At 37.4% G+C, this 23084-nt stretch overlaps 1 protein-coding gene across 2 annotated transcripts in view; it reads right to left on the bottom strand.

Annotated features, from left to right (window-relative positions):
• NUP35 (nucleoporin 35) overlaps window positions 1-16457 on the bottom strand; it is a 39814-nt gene extending 23357 nt beyond the window's left edge. Inside the window, exons 1-4 of one of the 2 annotated variants that reach the window (XM_044768603.2) lie at window positions 16321-16457; window positions 6827-6997; window positions 4674-4801; window positions 1934-1994 (exon numbers count right to left, since the gene is read on the bottom strand). In XM_044768603.2, coding sequence (XP_044624538.1) covers window positions 1934-1994; window positions 4674-4801; window positions 6827-6997; window positions 16321-16360 — 400 coding nt within the window. In that variant the 5' untranslated portion in view covers window positions 16361-16457. Of the gene's footprint in view, window positions 1-1933; window positions 1995-4673; window positions 4802-6826; window positions 6998-15708; window positions 15941-16320 lie in introns of those variants that run through there. The other variant, XM_070508221.1, reaches the window with a different exon arrangement.
• Between the last annotated feature and the right edge of the window lie 6627 nt (window positions 16458-23084).

The following is a 23084-nucleotide window of genomic DNA, read 5'->3' as shown; positions in this document are numbered from 1 at the left end:
AGAGGCAAGCTGTGCCCAGACATCCGATCTAGAGAAACTGAGAAGATAAATTTGTGCTGTTTTAAGTCACTAAATTTGTGGTAATTTGTTATGACAGCAATTTAAAACTACCACAGATTTTGGTACCACAAGCGGTACTGCTGTAACATACCTGAAAACGTGGAAGTGGCTTTCGAATCGAGCAGTCAGTAGATACTGGAAGAAATTTAAGGAGCATGATAGAAAAAGCCTATATAGCCTTGAACAAACTGGAAGTAGAAATTTAGACTTTAAGGATACTGCCAGTGAGGATCCACAGACTGCTTGAAGAAATGTGGATGTGGAGGATAAAAAGATCTGACTTGTCATTGGACGTTGCTTTTGTTACCCATTCTGACACTCTCTGCCTTCTAACAGGAGTGTTTAGTGCATTTCGTTTTATAGAACTGTTGATTTGGTTCATTTTAAATCTACTGTCTTGCTATTGTTTCTTTGGTTCCATCTTTTGGTTGTTCTTTTTCCTCTTTTCTTCCCTTACCGCCTTCCTTTAAGTCTAAGCCACCAGCTCCTCTCATCTGGATTAACACAGTAGCCTCCCGTCTGTCTCCTTGCTTCCACCCTTGCCCCTTACCCCAAAGGCTCTTCTCACCACAACAAGCAGCCTTTGTACTTGCTATTTCCTCCGTCTACAACACTTTCCCTATCTCCCCTACCTAGGTCAGGTTTTTGAGCAAATGTTACTTTTCCCCTAACTTACCTGTAGTAAGCAGAATAATGGCCCCCCGCAAAGACATCCATACCCTTATCCCTGGAACCTGGGAATATGTTACATTACATGGCAAAGGAGAATTAAAGTTGCAGGTGGAATTAAGGCTTCTAATCAGCCAACCTTAAAACAAGGAGATTACCCTGGACCATCCAGAAAGGCCCAATGTATTCACAAGGGTCCTTAAAGAGAGAGAGGGAGATGTGACTACAAAAGAATGGTCAGAGAGAGGCAAAGTTGCTGGCTTTGACAATGGAGGAGGGGACAGCCCCACAACAAAGAAATGTGCAGCCTCTAGAAGATGGAAAAGGCAAGAAAATAGATAGTCCCCTAGAGCCTCCATAAATTAATGTAACTCTACCAATGCCTTGATTTTTACCCTTTGAGACCCACCTCAGACTTCTCACCTCCAGAACTATGAAATACATCCATATTGTTTAAGCCACTTTTAAGTTTGTGTAATTTTGTTATGGCAGCAATAGAAAACTAATACACTACCCTATTTAAAACCACAAGCCCTCACCCCACTCTCCTTTGCTGCTTGGTTTTCCTCCATAAAACATATTATCTTCTAACAAACTTTACATATAAATGTAAATTCTGTAAATAAATAAAAGTTCCATAAAGGCAAGGGTTATCTATTTTTTTCAGTTTCCCAGGGCCTGGTACATGGTTATGTGCTCAAATATTTGCTGAATGACATTTGATAAATTATAAAAATATGAATATGTTAGAAGAGTGATGCTGATGGTGACAAAAATACCATTAATCTTAAAGAAAAACTAGATATAATCAGTGGCTGTTTATACTCAATGACATTTAGATTTATAGCTATGCATTAACATCTCTCAAAACACTTTTATTATTCAGTCTCTGTATTCCTTTTCTTCTCAATTGCAACAGCTCTTTTTTTAACCACAGTTTTTAACAACTTAGGAGATAATATTAAGTATACAGATATTTTTTCAATTCTTAATATTTTTGAGCAAAATACCACAACTTATCTATAGGTTCAGAAAAGAATCAATATACAAAGTATTTCCTCCCTGAAGGAAGTTACTGACATTTGAGAAAGTCTGCCAGTTTGAAATATAAAAGAAAAAATTTTAGCAATTATCAACAAAGGTAGTATATTATCTTCATTCAAAGAGTAGAGAATAGTCTTTGGTGTTGAAAGGCACTACTCACCTGCTCCAGGAGTAGTTGTCATAACTCCAACAAGAGGACTCTGCATTACTGAAATGTTTAGCTACACAAAAACAGAAGAAAGTGTTCAGGCAAAAATGCAAAGTTCTAACCGTAACAGAAACACAGTAAGTGTTGAAAAGCTTCATTCAACAAGCAACTGAATGCCTACCAGGTACTGAAAGATACCTCTAATTAGCTAATAATCTAAGAGTACTCCAATGTTTCTTTAAGTTAAGCAGTATTAATCTAAAATATGCTAGACCCTTCAAAATATTTGTTTAAAATAACAAAAGTTACATTAGGTAAAAAGACGTTATTTTTAGTAGAAAGTAACACTGCTAGTTGTTTTTAGTTCTTAAGGTAGAATATTTGAAATCAGAGAGAATGGTGATTCTTCAAATTACCAAGCTCACATAGAAAAATAGAAAGATTGCACAATTCTATTTTTAAACAGCCATTTACAAACCATGAAATACTACAGATTCAAATCAGTCTACACAATAAAAGACAGCATACCTCTGCTTCTACTAGTTGAAAGTTACAAAGTTCTTTAAATGTGAGAAAATTAAAGATTAAAATAGTTAAATGTCCTTCTATAAACAAAGACAACAATATCCAATCAAGAATGAGAACAGGCTCTTTCTCTATAAGTAATTATATAAATAAAGATTTTTTTAAACAAGTTCTAATTAAACTAAAGAAATCTAAAATTTGGCTACTATCTAGCAACCAGAACCAAATGTTGAGATATGGTTAGGAGAGATACAAAATGTACTGGTCAATTTTTAATGTCAACTTCTTTCATGATTAGAGAGAGGTTAAACAGATTCTCGGGGAAAAACTAATTTGGGCGTTAATCTAATAATATTCTCATCAACTTTCAAGTCAAAAATATTCTCTACAAATTATGACCCACAAGACTTTTAAAAATTCTGAACATAGTAGTAACGGTGAACTATCTTTCTTCTAACATATCATCATCAGAGTAATGAAAACTAGCGTAAATTTATAAGCCAGTGGTTTCATATCAAACTAAACATCAGATTTATTTATCAACCTTTAGAAAAATATTCCAGAACAGAATATTCTAGATTTAGTGAGTCCAGAACACCACTGTCCCAAAATAACACAAGCCATACAAGTAATTTTAAATTTTATAGTAGATACATTAAAAAAATAAAACTAGGTATAGTTTATTTAACCTAATACATCCAAAATATTACCATTTCAATATCTAATTGACATAAAAAGATAAATGAGATAGTTTACATTCTTTATTTCTAAGTCTTCAAAATTTAGTGTCTATTTTACACTTAAGTGTATCTCAGTTAAGTACAGGACTAGCCACATTTCAAGTGTCGACAGCCACACTTGGCTAGTGGCCACTGTATTGGATAGTACTGCAGGTTTAGAAATGTCGGAAAGAGAAAGTATTCTGTTCAACACAGTGAATTAATTTTGCTTTGCTTGACAAATAGCCCTACCATGCTAGGCATATCAAGCGAATAAACAGACAAAATTTACCGAAAGATGCTTTCTACTATTCTTAAACTTTCCAACAACTATGCTATATTTTATTTAGGGAATTTTATTTATGCTATATCTTATTTATTTCTCCAAACCAAACAGCAGAAATATCTTTATACCAAGAACTTATCAGTTTAACTGATACTTTGTTTATGCTAAGCACAATAGTGATAGGAGAGCACTTGTGACTATAAAAGCTACTAAACTTCCTAATTAAAAGAAAAATTCATGCTATCTTTCAACTGACAACCAAGAGCTCTCATATAATATAAGCATGGAATGGCTGTCACAAACAGTGGCTCTAGATTCACAGCTGCCTGGGTTTAAAGCCTGGCTCTGCTAGATTGGCTGCCTTACCCTTGACAAATTACTTAAGCTTTCTGTGCCCTAGTTTTCCTCAATGATAAAACAAAGCTCATTCGTAGCTACCTCATAGATTCACTGTGAGGATTAATTGAGATAATACACAAGAAGCTATAAGATCAGGGCCTGTGCACAGCAGATAATTCATAAGAACAGACACTTTCTTGTAGCTATCAGTCCCATCAAAACAGAGAATCCCTACCTTGCACACTGTATGACTGAAAACACCACCATCAGACCACCTACACCTACACCAACCAAAACTAAACAGCACCATCAGAACACCGCCACCCGGAACATACTAAACCATCAGCTCATAAATATGCAGGAGGCAGCATTTTTAGTAAAATAAGTAAAGTGTGAACGTAGCTCTAAAAGGCTATTGGTCTTAAAATAATAAAATCATTCTTAAAACAAAGGTCTCAAATCATTACAAAGTGCCTTGCATCTGGATAAAACCCTGAATCTTCATTTGTTCTTTCACAAAATTATGTATAAATACTGAACTTTTTAAACAATACAAATGACTTAAAACCATGATCATTTCTACCTGTATATTAAGTAGGTTGGGGTATGGACAGATAAATAAGCCATACCTATAAAAACCTCAGAACTGCCTATATGAGAAAATAATCTGGAGCTCTGCTACATTTTAAAATACATTTCATGATAAACACAGTTTAAGTAGATTCCATGATAAACGTCCTTAATGCTTATTCTGTGCAGCTACATATTTCGTTACATTAAATAGACCTCAGGGAACCATTTCAAATTACTGACCCTCACTGTATAGCCACATAAAAACATGAAATTATCTATTGTGGATCGTGAATGATGGTACATGCATCACCTGTTTTCTTGAAGTTAAAGGTGTTGATCCAAGTCCAGGGCTGGAAATGTCATCATATATACTTCTAACTGGTGGAGCTCCACTTTTATCTTTATGAGCTGGTACAACTGGCTGAGGTGGTGACCCCCCTACAATGTACAAAAATTACAGTTAGATGAGTAAACAAATTTTCCATCTCTCTGATAAGATTTTTTCAATTTATATTTTTAAAACAGACAAACTCCTGTCTCCTAGTGCTTCTCAAACTTTAATAGACCTAAGAGTCACGTCAGGTTCTTGTTAAAATTCAGATTGTGATTCAGAATGTTAATTAGGCAGAGCCTGAGAATATGAATCTCTAACAAGTTCCCAGTAATGCCAACACTGGTGATCCACAGACGGCACTTTGAATAAAAGTGTCCAGAATAAGTAAATAGAAACTTGAGTTTTTAGTAAACATATGTAACTTTTGCTTTTTCTACAAAACGCTTAACATTTCAATACAAAATTTGATCCTATTTCTCACTTGAAAGTAGGTATTAAACAGCTCCAGTTTGTATACACTTTAATAAATAGCATCCCCTAAAGTGGAACTTGACTGTCAAGATTAAACAGATCCCATTCATGTTTCTCACAGTAGAAATATATTTAAGTACATCATGAAGATACAGGAAAAGGACCAACTTTTGGGGATATAAAGATGTCTTTATAAGTCAGAGTATGAGCAATGCCAAATAGTGAAGTAGTTCAGGCCCTCTGTAAGATTAATGTCTGAGCCTAGACGGTACAGCATAAGCCATTGAGAACAGGCTATAGAACAAGACTGACCTGGCTTTAACCTCCTGCTCTGTCAGTTATTAACAAGTCAGCTTCAGCAAGTTCTTTTTTTTTTTTAAAGCCCCAGTACATAATTGTGTATCATAGCTGTAAGTCCTTCTAGTTCTTCCATGTGGGGTGCTGCCACAGTACCACTTGGTGAGCAGTGCTAGATCAGCAACCAGAATCCGAACCAGCAAACCCCAGGCCTCCAAAGTGGAGCGCACGAACTTAACCACTAATGCCACTGGATCGGCTCCTTCAGCAAGTTCTTTATTGCAGTTAGCCTCAGTTTTCTCCTTTGAAAAACAGGGATACTACTACTAGCCTTTAAGATTGATGAAAGAGTGAAAGTAACATATAAAATGCTTAGCATACTGCCTGGCTCATACATACTCAATATATGGTAGCTACAATAACAAATACATTTGAAATATATAAAAAACAAAAATATGTCCAGAATAAGGTTTTCTAGTCAACTATTTCAAATACAATTTAAGTAATTCTCCCTGATCAATCCTAAAAAAATTAATAAACCACTTTAAACCAAACAATAGCTTAAGGACAATTAAAATCAGAAGAGTTTCTATTTAAACACCTACTAAAGGGATATTAGCTCACATTTGGAATTCAACCACTTTTGTAGCTAATCCTCACTACTCATAGTCAAAACTTCAAAAGTTATCTTTCAAGATCTTTCCTTACTAAAGGAGTCTTATAAAAGATACACATTGCATTTAGGTAACAATATTTTGTGCTGACAACCGCAAATTCTGCGTAAAAGATTTCCCCATAGTTTGTGGAGTTAGTCCTTTCAGAAAACACACAAGTGAGAATTTAATTCATTATAATTAGAAGTACAACTCATATCTACAAATTTCAAATTACACTTCTTTTAACTGAATATTTGCCCATTATTATATTTACTAGGAATTATTTAAACTGAATTCAGTTGAAGTTAAACGACCATATTTTTCTTGCTCCCACACTTCAACATCTCTGAAACAGGGACACTTTACAAAAAATTGGCATCTTGGCACTGTATCATATTTAGTGTTTTTCTTTCTCAGTGGTACTTAAAATAATGGTGAGTTTCATAATCAATAACATCTTAGATTGGATGAAATGTAGTACACATATTTTTAATAAGTGGTTCTTGGAATTATAGTAGCTTATATATAATAGCTTACTGCTTACACCTCTATTCCAAGAGTCTTAAAATAAAAAACAGATGCAGTGATTAATTTTTTTAAATTAAAAAACATGTTGATGAGGGTGAAAGTTGCACCATTATTCTTTTTAAAATTCTAGTACATGTACTGATAGTACTATGAAACTATTTTAAGCAATTTACCTACCTGCAAGTAAAGGTGATCTCATTTCCATTACTCCTACTGAAGGGCCACTAAGTGACCGAGGTTGTGGAGTCACTGGAGCTGGTAAATCTCCCATTAAAAATCCAGGTAAGAACTGGGCATTCACCCCTGGCTTTGGAGACGTGGGTGAACCCAGCATCATTGGTTCAGATCCTAAATTAATCAAAAAATAAAAACGAAGTAAGGATTTTAATGGTACAATATCTAACAAAAAGATGCAAGAATATAGCATAATTTTGATAATTTAATCAAAACTGTTAAATACTAGGCACAAGTGAGAGCAAAATGGCTGGTGAGCTGACCCGGGACTCTCTCCCCTCCAAACTACAACTGAAGAACCGGAACAACTGAATTTCAACCAACAACCCTAATACAGAGACTGTCAGAGACCTACAGCAGCAAGACGACAGAGGATGAAGAGGGTGCAGCCGGCCTTGGAGGAGCTGGAACGGGGTAAGAGAGAACTTCGCTCCCTCCCCTAGAGACTGGGATCGCTGTCGCAGGTGAGGGTAGGAGCAGGGGGCGGATCGTGCGTCCAGAGATCGTCCAGGACTCCCACCGCCAATGCAGTGGAAACCCACTGACGGGGGAAACCTTCTGAGTGCGGGGACCCCATCAAGCCAGGGCCCTGGGAGACCAGAGAGTGAGAGCTGATCAGAATCCAGATCAGCACATGAGAGAAAGTGCCCCTCCTTCCCCAACCCGCGCTGCGCACCTGCCATCGCGGCTGAAGGCGGAGGGCTCAGCACACACGGCTCTTGACCCCCATCTAGTGGTGACAGGCTGTAACTGCAACCGAATACTACCATCATGTGCAAAAACTGCTCCTCTACCATTCAGCAATTTATAAAAGCTCCAGACCAGAAGGAAAACAATAAAAACACAGAATTAAGTCCTGAGGACTTGGACATAGGTAAACTAAGTGAAAATGAGTTCAGAGTAGCTATCATCAAAAAACTCTATGAGGTAAAGGGAAATATAGAGAAACAAGTCAACGAGTTCTGGAGTTACTTCACAAAAGAGATTGAAACTATAAAGAAGAATCAATCAGAAACACTAGAGATGAAAAATACAATGGATCAGATAAAACAGAATACGGATTCCCTGAATGCCCGTGTAGACACCATAGAGGAGCAAATTAGCATAATCGAACATAGACAGGCTGAATGGCTCCAGACAGAGGAAAAAAGAGAACTAAGGATTAAAAAGAACGAGGAAAATATCAGAGAAATAGCGGATTCAATGAGGAGAACCAATTTAAGAATCATCAGAATTCCTGAGGGCGTGGAAAAGGAAAATGGAGCAGAAAGTGTGCTTAATGAAATTATAGAAGAGAACTTCCCAAATCTAGGGATTGAGAGAGACGTGTGTGGAGGAAGCTTTCAGATCTCCTAGATTTGTCAATGTAAAAAGACATACTGAAAGGCATATAATAGTAAAAATGGCAAAAATGAACAACAAAGAAAGAATACTCAGGGCAGCAAGACAGAAGAAAATAACCTACAAAGGAACTCCTATCAGACTTTCAGCGGATTTCTCTACAGAAACCTTACAATCTAGGAGAGAATGGAGTGACATATTCAAAACTTTAAAAGATAAAAATCTTCAGCCAAGAATACTCTATCCAGCAAAAATATCATTCAGATGTAAGTGAGAAATTAAATCTTTTCCAGACAAACAAAAGTTAAGGGAATTTGTAACCAAAAGTCCTCCACTACAAGAAATTCTCAAGAAGGCTCTCTTACCTGAAAAAAGAAGAAAAGGCAGAAAGCAGTCACAAACCATAGAGTAGGGAGACAGATAGATAGATCCAGAACAGGATACAAATATTCAACTATAGCATTAGAATAAAGGTAAGGAAACCACCAAAGCAAAGACAAGCTTATCACTCTAACTATAAACTCATAACAGGAGTAGGAATAACAGATGAAAATAATAATTTAGGAGGGGAAGAGGAAAGGGATTAAATCAGTCTAGGCCAAGTAAGTAAGAGACCACCAGAGAATGGACTATATTATACACGAGATTCTAAATACAAACTTCAGGGTAGCCACTAAACTAAAAAACAGAACAGAGCCACAAAACATAAATAAGGAATAATCTAAGAAACCCAGCATAAGAAATTGCAGAAGTCAATGGGTAGGCTAAAAAACACAGGACGAGAAACAAAGGTAACGCAGGAAAAGGAGATAAAGAGCGACAGATTGACAGCTTTAAGCCCTCATGCATCAATAATCACCCTCAATGTAAACGGATTGAACAAGGAGATAAAGAGCGACAGATTGACAGCTTTAAGCCCTCATGCATCAATAATCACCCTCAATGTAAACGGATTGAACTCTCCAATAAAAAGACACAGAGTGGCAAAATGGATTAAAGAACAGGATCCAACAATTTGTTGCCTCCAGGAAACACACCTCAGCCCCAAGGACAAACACAGGCTCAGAGTGAAGGGGTGGAAGACAATACTTCAAGCTAATAGAAAGCAAAAGAAAGCAGGTGTTGCAGTACTTATATCAGACAAAATGGATTTCAAAATAAGGCAGGTAAAGAGAGACACAGAGGGACAATATATAATGATCAAAGGGACACTTCATCAAGAAGAAATAACGCTTATAAATATCTATGCAGCCAACACAGAAGCACCACAGTTCATAAAGCAACTATTAACAGACCTAAAGGAAGATGTTAAAATCAACACAATAATAGTAGGGGACCTCAACACCCCACTCACATCAATGGACAGATCATCCAGACAGAAAATCAACCAGGAAATAGTGGAGCTAAACGAAAAGCTAAAACAATGGGACTTAACAGACATATATAGAACACTTCATCCAAAAGCAGAACACACATTCTTCTCAAGTGCGCATGGAACATTCTCAAGGATAGACCATATGTTGGGAAACAAGGTAAGCCTCTACAAATTTAAAAAACTTGAAATAATAACAAGCATCTTCTCCGATCATAATGCTATAAGTCTAGAAATTAATTACAAGAAAAAAGCTGAGAAAGGCACAAGGATGTGGAGACTAAACAATACGCTATTGAACAAGCAATGGATCATTGAAGAAATTAAAGAAGAAATCAAAAAATACCTGGAGACAAACGAAAATGATAACATGCCATACCAACTCATATGGGATACAGCAAAAGCTGTATTAAGAGGAAAACTCATCACAATACAGACACATATTAACAAACAAGAAAAATCCCAAATAAGCAATCTTAAACTACACCTAACTGAACTAGAGAAAAAAGAACAAAGCCCAAAGTCAGCAGAAGGAGATAAATAATAAAAATCAGAGCAGAAATAAATGCTATTGAAATGAAAAAGGCAGTAGAAAGGATCAATGAAAAAGAAAGAGCTGGTTCTTTGAGAAGATAAATAAAATTGACAAACCCTTAGCCAGACTTACAAAGAAAAAAAGGGAGAAAGCTCAAATAAACAAAATCAGAAATGAAAGAGGAGAAATAACAACAGACTCTGCAGAAGTATAACAGATTATAAGAGAATACTACAAAAAACTATATGCCAACAAAATGGATAACCTAGAGGAAATGGATAAATTCTTGGACTCCTACAATCTCCCAAAGCTCACTCAAGAAGAAGCAGACAATTTGAACAGACCAATCACAAGGAAAGAGATTGAAACAGCAATCAAAAACATCCAGAATAAAATAAAACCCCAGGACCAGATGGCTTTCCTGGGGAATTCTACCAAACTTTCAGAGAGGATTTAATACCTATACTTTTCAAGCTATTCCAAAAAATTAGGGAGGATGGAACACTTCCTAACACATTCTACGAAGCCAACATCACGCTGACACCAAAGCCTGACAAAGACACCACGAAAAAAGAGAACTACAGGCCAATATCGCTGATGAACACAGATGCAAAAATTCTGAACAAAATTTTGGCAACCAGAATTCAGCAATTCATCAAAAAGATTATACATCATGATCAAGTGGGATTCATACCAGGGACACAGGAATGGTTCAACATCTGCAAATCAATCAACGTGACACACCACATCACCAAAGTGAGGAATAAAAACCACATGATCATCTCAATAGATGCAGAGAAAGCATTTGACAAGATCCAACAGCCATTTATGATAAAAACTCTGAACAAAATGGGCACAGAAGGGAACTACCTCAGCATAATAAGGGCCATATACGACAAACCCACTGCCAACATCATACTCAATGGGCGATAACTGAGCACCATTCCCCTGAAAACAGGAATGAGGCAAGGATGCCCTCTATCACCACTCTTATTTAACATAGTACTGGAGGTCCTGGCCAGAGCAATTAGGCAAAAAAAAGGAATAAAAGGAATCCAAATAAGGAAGGAAGAAGTGAAACTCTCACTGTTTGCAGATGACATGATCTTATATATAGAAACCCCCAAAGAATCCATTGGAAAACTTTTAGAAGTAATCAACAACTACAGCAAAGTTGCAGGGTATAAAATCAATTTGCATAAATCAGTAGCATTTCTATATTCTAATAATGAACTAACAGAAAAAGAACTCAAGAACACAATACCATTCACAATCACTACAAAAAGAATAAAATACCTCGGGGTGAATTTAACTAAGGAAGTGAAAGATCTATACAATGAAAATTACAAGGTCTTTCTGAAAGAATTGGATGACAACATAAAGAGATGGAAAGACATTCCATGTACATGGATTGGAAGAATAAACATAGTTAAAATGTCCATTCTACCTAAAGCAATCTACAGATTCAATGCTATCCCAATCAGAATCCCAATAACATTCTTTACAGAATTAGAACAAAGAATCCTAAAATTCATATGGGGCAACAAAAGACCCCGAATTGCTAAAGCAATCCTGAGAAAAAAGAACAAAACGGGAGGCATCACAATCCCTGACTTCAAAACATACTACAAAGCTACAGTAATCAAAACAGCATGGTACTGGTACAAAAGGTGCACAGATCAATGGAACAGAATTGAAAGCCCAGAAATAAAACCACACATCTATGGACAGCTTATCTTCGACAAAGGAGCTGAGGGCATACAATGGAGAAAAGAAAGTCTCTTCAACAAATGGTGCTGGGGAAACTGGAAAGCCATATGTAAAAGAATGAAAATTGACCATTCTTTCTCACCATTCACAAAAATAAACTCAAAATGGATCAAAGACCTAAAGGTGAGACCTGAAACCATAAGGCTTCTAGAAGAAAATGTAGGCAGTACACTCTTTGATATCAGTATTAAACGGATCTTTTCAGACACCATGTCTTCTCAGAGAAGAGAAACAATAGAAAGAATAAACAAATGGGACTTCATCAGACTAAAGAGCTCCTTCAAGGCAAATGAAAACAGGATTGAAACAAAAAAACAACCCACTAACTGGGAAAAAATATTTGCAAGTCATACATCTGACAAAGGCTTAATATCCATAATATATAAAGAACTCACACAACTCAACAACAAAAACTCAAACAACCCGATCAAAATATGGGCTGGAGACATGAAAAGACATTTCTCCAAAGAAGATATAGGGATGGCCAATAGGCACATGAAAAGATGTTCATCATCGCTGACCATCAGGGAAATGCAAATCAAAACTACACTAAGATATCACCTTACACACATTAGAATAACAAAAATATCTAAAACTAATAGTAACAAATGTTGGAGAGGTTGTGGAGAAAAAGGAACTCTCATACACTGCTGGTGGGAATGCAAACTGGTGCAGCCACTATGGAAAACAGTATGAAGATTGCTCAAAAAATTAAAAATAGAACTACCATATGACCCAGCTATCCCACTACTGGGTATCTATCCAAAGAGCTTGAAGTCAGCAATTCCAAAAGTCCTATGCACCCCAATGTTTACTGCAGCATTATTTATAATAGCCAAGACATGGAAGCAACCTAAGTGCCCATCAACAGATGAGTGGATAAAGATGTGGTATATATATACCATGGAATACTACTCAGCCGTAAAACAGAACAAAATCATCCCATTTGCAACAACATGGATGGACCTTAAGGGAATTATGTTAAGTGAAATAAGCCAGTTAGAGAAGGACAATCTCTGTATGACTCCACTCATATGAGGAATTTAAAAATGTGGACAAAGAGAACAGATTAGTGGCTACCAGGGGAAAGATGGGGTGGGGGGTGGGCACAAAGGGTGAAGGGGTGCACCTACAACACGACTGAAATTTCACAAGATTGTAACCTATCATTAACTCAACAAAAATTAAAACAAAAACAAAACCTGCTAAATACCAGAACCATAGTTGAAGTTATTATTTTAAAAACCAATAAAAATTGTTTCTAGAAAAATGTGAAAGTATTTTGTACTAACAATATTAATCTTTGACAGCTGTTTTTGTTTACATTTCCTCACAGGTTTAAGAATCAACATTTATCTTTAAATTTAAAAATTTTAGTTTATTATCTAAAAAAAATCCCTAATACATACAGAATGACCTCTTTCCATTTCTGGGTCAGCTTCTACTATATAACAATCAAAAACAAGGATAGAGCGCACTATCCACTCACACAAAGCTCCTTAGCAAACCAAACACGATGTGTTTAGCTCACTACATGTCCCATTTTTTTCTTCCCCATACACAAAAATTGCAAATCATTTTCATAATAAAGGTGTAATCATACACACATTAGAGCACATATGAAATAACAGTGATGATTAGCATCCCAACTAAGAAACAGACTGAAAAGATTTGGAAAGATTATTCTTTGGATCATTTTTTAAAATCATTCATTTTAAAGTTAGAAATAATCAATAAAAGTCACAACCAATTTAAAAAGAGAACTGACACTCCACAATCAATTCAAAATTAATCTTCACACAGAGTACAGTGTAGGTATTATTATTCCCATTACGAAATAAGGAAGCCATACTTAGTCTAATTTCAGAGCAAAGTAGCGCAGTAAGGAAAACAAGGGCTCTGGAGTCAGAAACCTGGGTTCTACTATCTCAGCAAAATGGGCATAATGGTAGTAGCCACTCACACAGCTTTGATTAGAATTATAGCAAGTGAAACACTTGGCCCAGTGCCTAATAGACAGTAAGCATTCAACAAATATTAGTTATTATTCCAACAGTATCTTATAATAGCAAAAACTGAGTAACTAACGTATAAATGTAAAATTTGCAATTTCTGCTGATGAAAATTTAATTTTTCAACTAAGTGACAAGCGGAATGTGACTCATGGCACTCAGAAAAGTCAAACATTTGCTATGTTGTTTATACAGTCTTTATTAAGTATTACTTAACTTCTAAAGAGTATCAAAAATTTGTTTCTTGAGGCCGGCTCCATGGCTGAGTGGTTAAAGTTCAACACATTCTGCTTCAGTGGCCCAGTGTTTGTGGGTCCAGATCCCAGGCCCGGACCTACTCCACTCATTAGCCATGCTGTGGAGGCATCCCACATACAAAACAGATGAAGACTGACACAGATGTTAGCTCAGGGCTAATCTTCCTCAAGCAAAAAAAGAGGAAGATTGGCAACGGATGTTAGCTCAGGGTGAATCTTCCTCTCACACACAAGAAAAATTTGTTTCTTGCTATCCAAATGCTGTCAATTATTTATTCTTCCTCTTATTTCTCATTACAGTTGACCTAGATATGAACAATGCAAGCATATAAAAGAGAAAAAGACAAAGTAATTCTGGAAAAGAATAAAACAAATACTGAAATAGGTGTAAAGAACTATAGTTTCATTGTAATTATTTTAAAATGCTAGTTATTATGTTACTATGGTACTATTACATATTTCCAAAGAACATTACACACCAAAAGCATATTCTGAATAGATATATGCTTATCTGTTCCACCATAATAAATACAAAATTTTAGGTACCACCAACTACCTTCACTCTCCCATCCTCCAAAAGAAAAAACATATACAGGGCAAGTATAAGAAGAATTAAGTCAAGAAAAGTTCTGATATATCTGGAGATATATTGTGATACAGCAGAAGGGACCAGAGCGAGGAGAGCACAAAGGACTCAAACAAACTGTCATTAACCACCCCTCGGGATAAATATCCCTTAAAGTCAACTATACCAATGGATCCTGCAAGTCTTACATTCCATTTCACAGTCTGTACTCCTAAAATAAGCATTATATGTTACTCGGCTAGCACTGTTTGCCGAAGTAACCCTTAGTTTTAAGATATCATCAGGTGCCGAGAAAATGTTTATTCCTCACCTGGAATATCTGCAATATATGGGCTTGAACAACTAATATCAGTTCATGTCAGATTTCTGACCAGGCAATAAAAAAGGAACAGGTTTATTCACATTTGTAACCCCAAGAAATATGCACTCCAAAATGTTTCTGTTGAGTACAAAACTCTCGAACTGGAAATGAACAGTTTTCTGATCTCTAAAATAATACAAAACATAAATACCTAGACCAACATCTGTACATAAGTTTAAACATAGCCGAGTATCTGCACTGACATGCATTTAGTTTCTCATGACTAACACTAAAACAGTTCGTTACTCAATTCTCAAAAGAAACTTATTTTGCACAAAAGATGGCATTATATAGCCTTCAAATCCAAAAACACTCATTCTACTGATAGATATAGCACTTGCTCTTTTCCAAACTCAGCAAGACGTAACCCAATTTTCAAATGTCTCTATGACAGCAGACAGTTTACTTTCTCTTCTAAAATTTTCGACGGTTCTCACAAGTCCCAAAACTCAAGAGACAAAAAGGAAATCGACATCCTGTTAATTCGGTACATTTTCTCCAACGACAACAAATTTCAGCAAGGCCCCCCATTAAATAATGGAATGAATTTTCACTACGTGACTAATTATAGGAAAAGACCACCTACAATACCTGGTCACTCTCAAGATAAAGGCAGATGCCAATTCCAGGCTTCCTATTAAGGCCAATATCTCGATGGCTGTCATCACCTGGTTAAATAAATGTCGCTTGACTCAAGCGTCCATTAATAACACATTCCTTTTTGCAAAGCCCAGAAGACGGAAGGACTCAGGAACTAGAAGCCTAGGTGACCAGAGAGCGGAGGCCTGCAACCCCACCTCCTGGGCACCGCCCACCCACGTGTACTCCGGGCAGTTCCTTCCCATCGACGCTTCGCGGGATCCCGGAACCCAGCAGCGCGTACTGGGCACTGGGGGAGTCTCAGGTATGGGCAGGTGTGGTGTGGCTGTCGTGTCGGGGCACAAAACGGCTCAGTCACCACTCGACGGCCGTTTTCTCCCCCTCCCCAGGGCCCGCGGCTTCCCGGAGCCGCCTTGGTAGCGGCAGTGCGGCGACGCCTGGAGCAGGGGGCCTCTCGGGAAGTTGGGGCCGAGCCAGGGACTCCCCCTGCGCGACTCAAACTAGCAGAGGAGAGCCTGATGACCGCTGCCTGTCAGTGTTTCCCGCAGCCAGGCCGACGGCGTGGACCGCAGTGCCAGCGAGGAAAAGCAGGTTCTCACTCACCCAACGTGGGCGCCTGGGACTCCACGGCAAAGGCTGCCATCGCGGCGGCAACTACACTTAGCTCCAGACCTTCCGATTTTCAAAAATGGCGGAAACTCTCCCCATGGGGAGGGGCACCCTACCTTATGGGGTTGCGCAACTTCCGGACATGCGCCGTACTTAGGTAGTGGGCGCCGGAGCCGTCATTTTGGAATAGGGCAATAGTCTGCGCAAACTCAGCATCTGGGAGGCGGCTTTCACTGGTAAGGGGATAAACCAGCGTGGGAACTGGTTCTGGGAATGCTTTTGCTCAAAGCTCAGGATGCTGTGAGCCTCCTGATTGGTTGCTCCTTGAGTTTCATAAAAGCACAAGTTCTTTTACTCACGGTTTTATAGTCAGCGTGAGTTTACCTAGTGCTCTGTCGTCTGTCAGCTTTTCCAAGTAAGAGCCCATTCTCAAAGCGTGTTTTCTACCATATGTATGCCATTTTTTAAAACTTTGTGTGATATAGGCGCAATTTTATATTAAAGCATAACGCATACTTAGTTTTATTACATACTAATACATACAAAAGATATTAAATAACAGAGGCTAATAATAAACATCCGTGAACCCACTGCAGCGCGGAATCCTGTGTGCTGCTCTCTGTCCCATCCCGACTGTCCTCCCCTCACTTTGGTGCTTTTCTTTAGAGTATATTCCGATATCACACACACATTCTATATAGGTGTGTACAAAAATATGTTGTTTAGTTTTGCTCACTTACTGACTTTGTAAAAGTGATGTGCTACATGTTTATGTTCCAGGATGCTCTCTGGTCCATACCAAACTCATTATCCTCAAAATACCCACCCAACTTCCGTCACTATTTCCTCTGGGATTTCCTGAAATCCCAAATCCAGTAAGAATTTTGTAATTTGAGTAAGGCAATAACAATTCCAGCATTAAGTGGCAACTTCCCAGAAATTAAAATTTAAAACCGCTTACAGATGACTTGACCTTTTTTTTTTAACAAGCGTATGGGTTGAACTGTGGAAAAAGATATGTTTAAGTCCTAACCTCCAGTACATATGAATATGACCCTATTTGGAGAGTCTTTGCAGATGCAATCAAGTTCAGATGAGGTCATACTGAATTACCACCAATTTGATAGCTTAAACCAACAGAAATTTGTCTTTTATAGTTCTGGAGACCAGAAATTCAAAATGAGTTTATGGGGCTAAAGTCAAGGTGTCAGGAAGACTGGTTTCTTCTGAAGGCTCCAAGGGAAAATTTTTCCTTGCCTTTTCTAACTTCTGGAGGCTAACTTTATTCCTTGGCTTTTGCCCTGTCTTCTCCCTTCAAAGCCAGAGGCATAGCATCTTCTCTCTCTCTGACACTGCTTCTCTCTGCTTCTGTCATTACATGGCCTTTTTCTCTCATAGTAAAATCTCCCTCTGCCTACCTCTTATAAGAACATGTGGAATTACATTTAGGGCCTACTCAGATAATCCGGGATAATCTTCCCACTTCAATATCCAGTTGTGATGATTGAGTTAATAATCACATCTGCGACGTACCTTTTGCCATATAAGCTAACATTCATAGGTTCCAGAGATTTGAGTGTGCCTACCTTTAGGGGCTATCATTCAGCCCACCACACCCAGCAATCTCCTTTGTAGAATTTAGGTACCAAGAAAGGTTCATCAATGAAGGAATTTCTGTATAAATTATGATTTAGCCAAACAAAAGAACATTATACATCTATTAAAAAGAACTAAGGTGGATTTGATATGTGTGTGTGTATTGACCTAGAAAAATCTCCATGATTGATATACTGAAAGAAGCAATTTGAAAACATATATATGGCATCATTTTATTTTCATTTAACAAAAAAAGTATATCTGGGCACAGATGCAAAGAGAGAGATGCTTGTTTAAATAAGGGAAGAAGTTGGAAAACATTTGTGCCAAACCATTAAAAGGAAAGATGGAGGGGGAGAGGAGTTTGTAAATTGGAGGGCTAAGAAGGGCCTGTAATTCACTTTATATAAGTTTTAGTGGTTGATTAGAGGTGTTATTATTAGGTGTTATTTATTATTTTTAGTATTCAAATTAAAAACTTTTTTCCTTTAAGAAAGAAAGTCATTTTCCTTTCTTCACTTTCATTTCAATCTTCTACCCTTTCAACTGGCTCTTTCCTTATTAAGTTATAAAGATGCCCAGTTTACCATATCAAAAAACCTTTCCTAGAAGTCGCTTTTTCTTCTAGCTATCATGTACTAATTTCTTTCACATGTCTTCTTTTTTTCAAGATCCAAAAAAAAGGTCTACAGACTTTAGTAGATGTTCTGTTTCCCTAACTTCACCAGTTCACTAAACACTGCTTCCTGTGTAAATCCTCTTCTGAAACCACTGACCCCAACTATTTTTCTCCTAATTGCCAAATTAGACCTGTCTCCTTGACTCTGCAGTATTCAACAGCTTTGACGATCTCTCCTTATATATGAGTGTTTGCCTTGTTTTGGTGATGCTATGCTTCCTGTTTCTCCTCACAACTTTCTACTCTTTCCTTGTATTTTCCATACCTAATCCCATTTCATTCTCACCTGGACATAATCTTGTTAGTCAAGCCTTTGTCCTCTCTCTCTTCCTCAGTTCTTTATGGTCTCCCTTGGAGTCCTCATCAGTTGTCACGTCTATGCAAATAATTTCCGCTATTGTCTGCCCCACTTCTTTCTAAAGCCAAATGATACTTTTCCAGATGCGTGCTAAACACCTACCAACGCATCAAACCTTAAAAACAAATTCATCTTACCCCTAAAACTAGCCCTGTTCCAGTTGTGCCTTTTTCTGTTAGTCTCTTAGAAACTGAAAATTAAAAGCACAGGGTGTTAGAGCAGAATTTAAAGCCAAACAGACCTAAATTCAGAGCCCAACTTTCCAACTTAAATCTTATATTATTTGAATTTGTACTAAATCTCTGTAGATTTTATTTTGTGTAAAATAGAAACAATACCTACTTTGAAAGGTGGTTATGCTTAGTTCCTGGGCCACTTTGGTTTTTTTGGCTTCCACCTTACCTGCCATCAAACCATCAGATACAAGTCCTATTCTTTCCCTCCTCAATTCCTAGACAATTTCAGTTAACTCTTTACATCTTCCTGCCTTCAGTGGCCCCCACCAAATCTAACACACCACTAGCCAATACTCCCTTCTTTGTTCATGTTACTTGGCTACCCAAAACCCCTCACTGACTTCCAATTCTCTACAGCAGCCTGTTTTCTTCAGCTCTACAAGATTCACGTGTGCAATGCATGACACCGAACAATGTCCCTCATTACACTAGATACATTCTCACCCGGGCAGCAAGGAAAGGGGAAAAACAGAGTCTCTTAGGGTGGAAGGTGTCATAGACTGAATGTTTGTGTCCCCCAAAATTCGTAGTTGAAATCCTAACTCCCAATATGATGGTATTTGGAGGTGGGGCCTTTGGGAAGTGATTAGGCCATGAGGGTGGAGCCCTCATGAATGAGATTAGTGCTCTTATGAAAGAGATCCCAGAAAACTCCCCTCACCACCTCCACCTGCACGTGTAAGGATATAGCCACAAAACTGCTGTCTATGAATCAGGAAGCGGGCTCCCACCAGACACCAAATCTGCTAGTGCCTTATCTTGGACTTCCCAGCCTCCACAGTTCACAGAACTGTGAGAAATAAATTTCTGTTGTTCATAAGTCACCTAGTCTATACTATTCTGTTATAACAGGCCAAACAGATTGAGACAGGAGGGTAGGAGCATCAAGAGATTTCAATAGGCACCACTAAAGGGAATACACATTCACCTAGTATGATTGACAATCCTGGCTTCAAAAATAAGGCCTCTTTACCCTCTCACCCTAACCTTCTGCTCCCATTAGTTCTCCCATTATTCCCCTTTGCAAACCTTTACCCTGTGAAGGATCTTCACATTGTATTCCTTGCTCACAGCACCCCCCTGCCTAGCATCTCTTTGCTTTCCACCCCAATTTACAAAGTCTTGTCCTTCCTACAAGTAGCAGCTCTCTTGCGCCATGAAACTTGCCCCAGCCCTGCCAGCCCTCAATCATCATCCCATTTTGGAACACATTATTTCTGCAGCTCATTTGCTGTAAGATACTTGCTTTGTAAGTTTTCTTTTCGGCCCCACTAGATGGATTTTCTTGAGGACAGGGACCATAGCTTTTTCTTTTCTATATTTCTATCTCTTTTCAATAAATATATGTTGTAAAAGTAAGTGAGTGAACAAATTAATGACAAGCTCTAATTAAATAAACATTGAATAAAGGGTAATTACCTGACATAACTTATTTGATGCAATTTTGCATGTTTTCAGATTTTTAAAATCATAATTTTGCACATTAATTCTATCAGAAGTGCTTATTATTTATATTATAAAATGAAGACCTGTTTGTAGTTATAATTATCTTTTTTTTTGGTAAAATGAGATTTTCATACCTGGATTATCTTGAATGAGAAATACTTGTATGGCACAATTTTACTTTTTTATAAAATTTCTTGTTAAACAGCAATCTTTAGAAATAACGCATGTTCACCATATTCTTCTGTACATGAATATTGTTATCTTAATTACAATATTTGCTTTCCTACTTTCTTTTCTGAACATATTAAATAAAATATCACAAAGTGGAACACTTGGATTTGTGCTTCCCTGAATGCTGCCCTCCACTGACAAAAGATTTCATCAAAGTGCTATTTTTTTAGACATTGATTTTCAAACTTAGATGGGGAATCCTTTCTTTAAACAAGGTATTATGCAGATACTTAATACCTACAACAGAACTACTCTGGTTGGGGGGGAAAAAATGGAAGAATACAAGTCCCACTAACTCAGGGTTCTTGCCCCCTAAACTGTCGGCTGACTCTCACACCTCCGGATGACCCCTGAAATACCTAGGGCTGCAGAGAGGCCAACCTCAAAATTAGCTCTGGGCTATATATATTTCAACTTTCTTCTAGACTCAAAACAAATTTTTAAAAATTCATAAATATGTGAAATCTAAAAATTTATCTATTTTCAATATATTTGATATATACATAGCCAAACTGCTTGTGTATCTATCACATATGCTGAATACCATCATCTTAGTTATAAGTGTCTGTTAATATGCAGTATTTGTAGATAAATATAAATTCAACTTGTTTATCTTAACATCTCACTCTCAGTCTATTTTAAAAATAAAAACTAAGAATTTTTAGAAATTGAAATGAAGAGAAAAGATACCCACCTTTAGTAAGACTTTAGGAAAAGGATGGAGTTTGTCACCTTCGGAAAGAGAGCAAGGAGAGGGAACATCTTGTCACTCATGTGCTCATCATCTCAGTCTTTGGCAGTTGGTGTAACATGGGCTGTCAGTCACTTAGACTGTGATGTCACATAAAGCACACAGAGGAACCATGGCTTCATAGGGCCCAAGGACAAGTGATCCCCAAAAGAGGTTCATGGTGTTTAAGATGTGGAGATGGTGTCCAGAAAAATACAAGTCCATTAGTGGTTATTTGCCTCTATAAATAATAATGACCAAACCTACATCTTTATAGATTAAAACAGTATTACTTTTGGAAATTTATGAGTTTTTTCTGATCATTCCAGTAAACAACTGGCACAAAGGGGACAGCCAAATATCAAAGGAAACATGAGTTTGGCTGATTCCTCTGTTGTGTTTTAATCAATTAAATGCTTCCTATCACCTACTGGAAGTGAAATAGTAACATCAAAACTCACATAACTTTGGGACAGTCTCTTCAATAAATGGTGTTGGGAAAACTGGACAGCCACATGCAAAAGAATGAAAGTAGACCATTATCTCATGCCATACACAAAAATAAACTCAAAATGCATGAAGGCTTGAAGACAAATCCTGAAACCATAAAACTCCTGGAAGATAATATAGGTAGTACACTCTTTGACATCAAACTTAAAAGGATCTTTTCAAATACCATGTCTTCTCAGACAAGGGAAACAAAAGAAAAAATAGGCAAGTGGGAGTTCATCAGACTAAAGAGCTTCTGCAAGGCAAAGGAAACTAGGATCAACACCAAAAGACAACCCACCAATTGGGAGAAAATTTTTGCAAATCATATATCCGATAAGGGTTTAAGCTCCTTAATATATAAGGAACTCACACAACTGAACAACAAAAAAACAAACAGCCCAATCAAAAAATGGGCAGAGGATTTGAACAGACATTTTTCCAAAAAAGATGTACAGGTAGCCAATAAACACATGAAAAGATGTTCAACATCACTAATCATCAGGGAAATGCAAATCAAAACTACACTAAGATAACTAAGATAGCACCTTATGCCTGTTGAAATGGCTATAATCACTAAGACTAAAAATTACAAAGGTTGGAGAGGGTGTGGGGAGAAGGGAACACTCATACACTATAGTGGGAACACAAACTGGTGCAGCCACTATGGAAAACAGTATGGAGATTCCTCAAAAAACTAGAAATAGAACTACCATATGACCCAGCTATCCCACTACTGGGTGTCTACCCAAACAGCTTGAAATCAACAATCCAAAGTAACATATGCACCCCTATGTTCATCACAGCACTATTCACAATAGCCAAGACATGGAAACTATCGAAGTGCCCATCGACTGATGATTGGATAAAGAAGATGTATATACAAAGGCATACTACCCAGGCATGAAAAAAGACAAAATCATCCACTTTGCAACAACATGGATGGACCTGGAGGGAATTACGCTGAGCGAAATAAGCCAGACTGAGAAAGAC

The sequence above is a fragment of the Equus asinus genome, chromosome 4 (genome assembly GCF_041296235.1).
Source record: "Equus asinus isolate D_3611 breed Donkey chromosome 4, EquAss-T2T_v2, whole genome shotgun sequence".
Taxonomy (NCBI): domain Eukaryota; kingdom Metazoa; phylum Chordata; class Mammalia; order Perissodactyla; family Equidae; genus Equus; species Equus asinus.
Note: the sequence above shows the minus strand (reverse complement) of the source record. Positions and strands in the feature narration are given on the sequence as shown.